The 8,805-nt window shown below is 33.4% G+C and overlaps 1 protein-coding gene across 1 annotated transcript in view; it reads left to right on the top strand.

Annotated features, from left to right (window-relative positions):
* Positions 1-116: 116 nt before the first annotated feature.
* LOC118193249 (platelet-activating factor acetylhydrolase-like) overlaps positions 117-8,805 on the top strand; it is a 41,161-nt gene continuing 32,472 nt past the window's right edge. Inside the window, exons 1-2 of the mRNA XM_035364302.2 lie at positions 117-380; positions 8,054-8,168. Of these exons, the coding sequence (XP_035220193.1) occupies positions 225-380; positions 8,054-8,168 (271 nt within the window). The 5' untranslated portion in view covers positions 117-224. The remainder of the gene's footprint in view (positions 381-8,053; positions 8,169-8,805) is intronic.

Here is an 8,805-nt window from a genome sequence, read left to right as displayed (position 1 = left end):
AGGGTGAGTATTTATAAATATTATATTTCGTATTCATAGCACTAAGATCCAGGAGCAACCAGAGCCGTAGTAATAAGTATTACTGTTCATCTTTTCACTGTAACTGTTATATATTTGTTTGTTTTATCTGTTTGCATCATGCTTCTCGTCTATTTATAGTGCTTTTGTTATATTTATATGGGTCTGCTTATAATAATAAGTATCACAGTACTTTTTGAATTGTAATGGAGAGAACAAAAAGCCTTATACACAAAGGGAAAAGACATCTTCCTTTACCCACGGGTCCGTATACAGTTGGTTGCAATGATATTATGACTTCGTTTTTAAAATTTGGAGTTTTCGTCAGACTTTATTATCCAACTGAGAGTCAAGGAATTTTAGTAAGTGCCATATTGTGTGAGGTATAGAACGTGGCTATTTAATATACGTAATTTTTCCTAATAAAGTAATACTAGAACTGCAAGTATCATATCAAACGTAGACGCTATGAAAAAGTATGTATTTCCATTGTTCCATCTAGTAAGCAGTAAAAAAGACTTAAAAAATTTTCGTTTTGTGTTTTCTGAAAATTATATTCAAATACTTTTAAAATATGTTTAAAATCCAGACTAGTCAAAAACAAAATATTCTTACGTTAGCAAATTGATCTAATAGTATATATGCTAGAAAATTTGGTTCGCTATAATTATTGAAAAAGTTTGATGATTTGAAAATTCCTTAGAAATGTAGATATCCTTAAGCTCAATTGATATAATAATGTCAATAATGTGACCAAGAGTACTGGATAAGCTTCAGTTCGCAAGCATTTTTTGATTGTGTCAATTAGGTATTTTTTTCACCAAGTAATGATTATTAGTGTTTGTAGTTCGGTAAGTTTATATCTAAATTATTGGGTTAATCTTTGAACTATGGTAACTTGGCGATTTTTTGGTGAAAATTTGGCGACCAACCCTGCTACAACAACCTGCTAGTTTTGTTTTAGACGCCGTTTTGTTTTCACGAAGTAAAGGCGTGTTTTTTTTTTTTTTTTTTTACTCAACATTTTTTCCAACAATCTGCTAGCCGAATTACGCTTATACTAGAACTTTTATGGAACAAAAATGCTTAATCAGATTAGGTGCGAAATTGGGGAAAGTGCAGAATCGCAAACTGCTTGCGTTTTTAATAATTGCACATACACATTATCATCCATGTACATATCGACCTATTTTCACTTAAAAAAACATCCCAGAATTGCACAAAAATGGCATTGCGCACACTCTTGACTTTATCCATGTACACTGCTAAAGTCCTAGCTAGTAACTTTTATCGCTTTACCAAAATGTTGCCAAACTACCTGTTACCATATTCCAAAGCTTAGCCGGCCCACCAGTAGCCGAGCGGTAAAGTCACTGAACGCTGGTAGTTTGGTCCGAGGTTTGAATCCCGCAAAAGGGCTGGCTGCATGGGTATTTTCGTGGTTTTCCCCATGTGTAACATGTATACGAGCCAGTTTCCCTTAGAAAGTCCTCCACATAGGCATCCCTTCCCTTAGGCAGATAGCCCTAGTGGGCTTTGCCCTAATTAAATTCACCAACACAATATACCAAAGATTAGCCAATTATTGTTTATTATTCGTGAATATTTAATATATATATATATATATATATAGATATTCCATTCATATTATTCTTTCATAAATCATTTTTCTCCTTAGACTGCTAGCTTTCATGTGCTTTGGAATAATTTAAATAATTCATTTAATGAAAAAATACCTATTATATGTTAATTACCCAATCATACATTAATTTCAGGTTTTTTGTGTGCTGCATTAACTTGGTGATGAAATGAATATTGGCATGGAATGGCTATATACCAAAGCTGTTCCATTGCATTATTTCAAAAAGTTCTATTTTTATTCATTCTATTTCTAGTTAAATTTGGTACCCGGTGATGTACTATCTGCAGTACAAATTCATGACGGCTTATAAAGGTGTAATGCTTACATAAGTTTACATGAAATTAGAGAGCAGCATTGTGGGTAAATGTTAGCAGTTTCTAAAACACTTGAATAGAGACTACTCAGAGATGGTATTGTTTTTGTGTATTGCTAGGTTTTGTCACATGTATATCAAAGAGAGAACATTTTCTATATGATGGGGAAAATCTTGAATTTATTATCAACCTGAGAGTTTGGGCTAATATTCTTCAAAAAAGTAATTTAGTAAACCATTTTGAAATTGAAAAGGAAGATATTATTTTCTCATATTCCATCACATTAATGAAAGATGTGACCAAAATTTAAAAAAAAAAAAAAAAAAAAAAAAGAGAGAGAGAGAGAACATTCTATGGCATATTGGATAGAAAAGGCTAAAACAAAGACAAATGAATTTTAAAGTGCAACAAGCAACGATCATTATGCGAGGATGAAACACAAGCTCTTGGAACTGTTCTATTTTCTAAGGTAAGGATACCCAACCTTTTGAGCCAGAAGGGCCACAGGATGCTGTGTACATGGTATTCTTTGAAATTTATTGTTGTTATGTTAATTTATTAAAGCGAGGTCTGCGTAGTTTGTAGATTCATTTGTTGCCTACATTGTGCAATTCGTAGATGTTTTTTTAAGTTAAGACATGTCGCTGTGTACATGGATTCTTGTCAAATATTTTTGGTTAGAAACTTTACATTTTTGCTATTTAAATTTTTTGTTTTTGTTTCTAATTGTGTTTTTGTAATCTAAATTGTGTGTTCAAAATGTAGTTTTTGCATGTGCGAAAACCGCATTTTTGGAGACATTTTAGGCTATAAGTTCAAAATGTAGACAAAAAATTTAGATAGTAATATGGCAGCGTGAAGTTTCTTGCCAAAAATATTTGGCGAGAAATTTGCCGACTTGAGGGCGCATATCAGAGTAGTTCCAAAATATGTATAAGTTAACCATAGTTAAATACATTAGTTGATGTTTGAGACTGAATTTTATCAACAATTTTTGATAAATTTGGATGAAAACTAGTTGTTGATATACTTAACACAGATTGCAAGTGCTGATCTGGCAGTTTATTTCTTAATTTTGACTTATTTGGATTCGTTCGGAAATGTTTGTTCACATATATAAGTACTAACAAACATGATAGCACATCTGCTTGCATTATTTTTTAAGTGCACAAATTTGGCAGGTAGTGTTTTTTAAAAGTCAAGAATGTCTAAATCATGGAATCTGAATTTGTATAATCAATTAGTTCCATTTGAACATCTTCTGGAGCTTTCTTGACTACAATAGAAAATGGATCTCCAAACAGTTTAAATTTAACCTTATGCAACTCAAAATCTGTAAATTGCTTTTCAAATGAAGCAAGCAGTATCTTTATTTGATCTGAATAATCCAGCTGTTTATCAGGAAAATTTTCCTTTAGTTTCGTCAGGTAAGAACAATTGACAAAATTTTGACAGCCAAGCTGCTTTGAGAACAGCTGGAGTTTTAGTTTGAAAGCAGATATTGTATTAGCCAGTTAACTGATGAATTGGCTTTTTCCCATCAATATTTTGTTTAAATCATTCAGATGGTCTGTCACATAAACTAAAAATGCTAAGTCACACTTGAAAGATGGTTCCTTTAACATTCTAATTTGCTTGCCTTTTTCTTCAAGGAATGGTATTATTCCATTAATCAGATCAGCAAACCTTTTCAAAACCTCTGCACTTTTTCCTTTTTATGGAAAAACCTTTTTTCCTTAAAAAATCCTCCAAAAACCCACCGTAGGGAAAGAATGTAGCATATGTTCTTTTTGTAAATTAGTAAATAAATTTTCTGGATTTTGTTATATTCATTGATATTAAAGTTACAATGAGATGTAAAAGAATTAGTTTATGCCTCTCTTACATAATTATTCAATCAAATGTTGTTTTGCATATTCATTTGAGGTAAGCTTTGGTTTACAAAATCAGTTTCATTAAATCCTAACACCAGAAGCATATGAATCGTGTGACAGCAATAAAAGGAATGTATGAATCAGCATATTCATGTTCAGATAACTTTTTCATCCTGGCATGAGTGAAGGCTGCATAGCCATTTTCAGCTTTGAATTGCATTTTAGTTTCACAAAATGTAAAAGAATTAGTTATGCAAACACTGTCTTTATTTGTGAAGAACATCTCTTTCTTGAAAGAGCAGGATAACTATTTTTTTCTTCTCCTGACAAATCCTCAACTCACGGAATCTATTCCAGTAAAAAATAATCCACCCAGGAAAGAAGCCAAACCAAATTTATGATACCTTACCTAAATATGCCAAAGCAGAAAAGTATGAAGTCATATGGCTTTTAATGGAAAACTACCTTAAATTTATTATAAGTTCTCTTTTGTCATTTTGGCTTTAGCCTGACCACAGCCTTTTGGCTTTACTCTGGAACCTCAAATTGCCCCAAGTTGGCGTAAGAAAGAGAAATTTTCTGGATTAAAATGCCAAAATACTTGTGATTTTATGCTTAGATTTAATGTTAATATACAGTACAAAGTCTTTAATCCGGATGTCCATGATCCGGAATGTTCTATAATCTGGACCTCAAAGCTACAAACTTTCTGCGCATGTGTAGCGTTTACGCATGTGCATAATACTTTTATGCATGCACGTTTAATGTATAACGGATGGTATAAGTTAGGTTAAAATTGTCTAATTATCTATTTCAGTTAATGTTGCAGATTGTGTTGTTCCTTAATCTTCTAATTGGATCCAACTTGTTATTTTTTGCAGACTGTTAGAGCAATTTTATAAAAAATAAGCTTGAACGTCCGATTATGTCAAAAAGAGTTTCCGATTCTGGAGCTGCCAAAGGATCTACAAAGGGAAAGCATGTTTCGATGTCCATCAAACAAAAAGTAGAATTGCTGCAAAAAATTGATAGTGACAGAGGTTAGTGAAAATGAAAAAATTTCGATTGAGAAGTTAGTCGGTATTCTCGGCACAACAATTACAGGACTTGAACAGCGGAACTTAGTAACTGAACAAGAAATTATGTCTGTTTATAGAATTAAAGAGAAAGTATTAGCACATAAAATGAAGCAACTTAAACAACTTACATTGAAAGAAATGTTTAATAAAGTAAACAAATAAATATTAAGTTTTTTTTAAAATTTTGATACCCTTTAGATCATAATTGCTCTTTGTTTCATAAATTATGGTTTCATATTTTTAATTTTATAATTTATGCATGCCATCTTACCGGATTTAAATTGATGATCTATAATTCGGAAAAACCCCTAATCCGGAATCGCCGAAGTCCCGATGAGTCCTGATTAAAGACTTTGTACTGTATTGCCTTATTTTCTTGGACATACTTCAAAACATGTAGGCATTTTCTTAAAGAAGTTACAAAAAGTAATCTAGAGTGTATATACACCAAAGAACCATTACATTATGACAACCCTTTTAATAACATGTAGGACCACTTTTAGCCCTCAAAACTCCCAGCACCTGGCATGGCATCGACTCCACAAAAGGTGCTGAGATGTAGTCTGAAATATCTGGCACCAAGCATCTCACCAACAGTTCCTGCACATTGCAAGGGGGTAGGCGGCAGCAAAAATTTGAATGTCAAGTGAATTTGGAGGATATGACTTAAAAGTCACTGGAATGTTCCTCAAACCACTCCCTGATGATTCAACCTTTATGGCATGGTGCATTATCCTGCTGGTAAACTCCATTCCCTGTTAGAAATACTGTTGCTATTGATGGATGAACCTTATCAGCAACAATGTTCACATAGCTCACAGATGTCAGTGATTGTTCTATGGGGCTTATGGATTGTCTATGGGTGCTCCATGAAAACTTTGCCCACCTCACCACTAGCTTGTCTCCGTCCAACTGTGCATCCGGGAGCCAGGGTTTCATTTGGAAATCAGCATATTAGCACATGCTGGTCAATGTGATGGACCAGAAAACGTGATTCGTTGAACCATGCATCTTTCTTCCATTCTTCTAATGTCCAATTCCGATGTTTCTTGGCCCATTGCAGACATACCTGGCGATGATGTGCCATCAGTGCAGGAACATGTCGCTAATCGCACTATGTTAGGAATGATAATGCATAGCTGCTTTATGTACTGCAACATTAGCCACACATGTGCAGTAGTTTTGTTCCTAGGTGAGCCTATTGTTTTAGAGGGAGGGTGGTCATAATGTAATGGCTGTTTGGTGTATATGGTCTGGCTGGTTAGAGGGTTAAAAAAGCTTTACAGGAATGCTTTTCGTATAAGAAACATACTACAAAAACTGCAAATTAACATGGAAGCCACATGTTGAGGACTTGTACAACCGTGCTAAGAAGAGACTCAGTGTCCTTAAATGCCTTGCTGGGGCAAGGTGGCGTTGCACTGGACAAACCCTGCTCTAAACTTATCATTCGTTTGTCCTCCCCCTTCTGACTTATTGCTGTGAACCACTTGTTGTGGCCGTAGAAAATGTACTCTATACTCTAGAAAAAATCCAAAATCAGTGCATACGTATTGTTTCTGGAGCTTTGAAGACCACTCCGATCGATGCCATGTTTATGTTAACTGGTGATAAATCCTTAAGAGAGGTCCTTAATTCTCTGGGAAAAGATCATTAGAGTTCCTGGATGTCTTTCACTCTGAAATGAAGTCAATCAAGGTCTGACTAGAAATCTAAAGACCCAGATGGGCTTTCTACAGATAGTTTTTCAGTTAAAAAATTCACTTGGTTTAATGAATGAACCAGAATTACTTGTTCCACTACAAAATCCAATAAATTTGAAATCTTTTCTGAATTAATCTTGACCTGGATCAAAAAGTAATGAAATGTAATATGGATCCGTCTAATTATGAGAGCCCTCGCTTTCGAAGTATTAAATATTTTTTACCCTGAGCCAGAGTGGCTTTGGATCTTCACTGATGGATCCCTCCTGTCTGATCGCCCTAATGCAAGTGCCAGAATTTTCTCCAAAATTTTTTCTTTCTACATCTCTGTGGGCCAAGGTTCTGCATTTGACGGTGAAATTGCTGTGATTCGCACAGCTGTGTACCAGCTACCATGCCACTTGGAAAAATTCTCAAAAGCTGTTATACTCAGTGATTCCCAAGCTGCTCTGTTGGGTATCGTTTCAGATAAAAATCCCATATCACAGGACATATTGGATTGTCGACATTGTCTACAAAACCTGGCTTCACTTGAGAAAACTATAGTCCTCTAGTGGGTTCCTGCCCACTGTGGGATTCCAGGTAACAAGAAAGCCGAATTCTTGGCAAAAAAGGGTGCTTTAATCATACAGTATATTTCTCGTCCTTTGCCTTTCCATACTGTTAGGGATATTAAAAGATCTATCAAAGTGCGTGCTCAGAAAGATCTCTATCATCGTGTTTCTCATAAGTCTTGGAAGAATGCTATCCCGAATTTGTGTAATGGCCCAAGGTGTAGAGCAGTCGCTGAATTCCGCCTTGCCACCGGACATGACTGCTTACAATATCATCTTCATAGATTCAACGTCTACCCCACTGTCCTGATCTGCGCAAAACTTTTCTCGCCGAATGGTACTGGAAGGCAAGATATATGTTAGATTAATGGTCTCTGTTACAGCTGGTTTTTTTTTTTTTCATTGTATTGCTGTATTCTATCTTCTTCTTTTTTTTTTTTTTTTTTTTTTTTTTTCTGTAACTGTTCATAATCTGCCATTGGGGGGGGGGAACACTGCAAAAATTTTTCACTTAGCAGGAAGTTATTTGTATTTTATAAAGAAATGCTGGATTTCACCTATTACATTGAATAAAAGTAACATCTATATATTATTTCTTTCAAAAAAATCAAATAAAGGTATAAAAACATGCAGTCCTTTTAAGAAATTCAATGCAATTTATTTTAGCTCTGTTTTATTTAAAGGAATTAAAGTTAATAGAATGAATGAGTGATTAAACTGACCTAAATACTTAGAATTTTATGTTTTTTTACTATCTAAAATATGAGAAACAACATTTATGATTTTGAAATTAAATATACCATATTCTTTTAAGTAAATATATTTGGTGATTATCTTGAAAAATAATTTTATCTAAAATTTTATTTTAGGAGAGGCATTTGCAATGGCCACTTTGGATTCCAAACAAAGAGTATTTGAATGGATATGCAGCAAGAGTAGGTGTACCACCTTTCTTTTACAGAATTTTTCATCATATATTAGTTGGTAAGTTATTTTTCCATCTTGCAGTTTATTTCTGAAATTGTGTATTGGTTTGCTGAATTTTTAAATCAGATGAATGGCTAGTTACATATCTTGTATTTCCATAAAATTTTATGTTTTCTTACTTATAATTTTATATTATTCATTATTGTGCATTTATTTATGTTTAACTTAAGTTATGGTAATCTACTACTACATTGTAGATACTTCCATGTCATCCCACAGAAGCATGGTGGAAATCTGTTAATAAAAGTGATGACTATTTTTTGGCTATACTGTGTGACATTTATAGTGTACATGGATGAACGACTTCTAAAAATGGCCATTTTAGGGGTCGTTTCTGCCTTTGTTTTGGAAAATTAGAAACAGTTTAAATTTAATATAATTAAAAAATTAATAGGTTATTAAATGAGTAAATGGAGTCATTTTCATTTATATATTCTTAATTATGTGTATTTATTTTCATATTGAAAAACATAATTTTAGTATTATCTAAGAATTAACTAAAAGTAGTACATTGAATCAATGCTGAATCTTATGTACTAAAAAACTTACATCACATTGTCAATATGGTAATAGTTTCATTAGAACTAAAGGATTAACAATAATTAGTCAGGAACAAGATCAATAAGATAATGTC

This window comes from Stegodyphus dumicola, chromosome 6 (assembly GCF_044657685.1).
Source record: "Stegodyphus dumicola isolate Sdum_Otavi_A_Nest chromosome 6, ASM4465768v1".
Classification (NCBI taxonomy): domain Eukaryota; kingdom Metazoa; phylum Arthropoda; class Arachnida; order Araneae; family Eresidae; genus Stegodyphus; species Stegodyphus dumicola.
The sequence above is the reverse complement of the archived record's forward strand: the minus strand, read 5'-3'. Positions and strand labels throughout refer to the sequence as shown.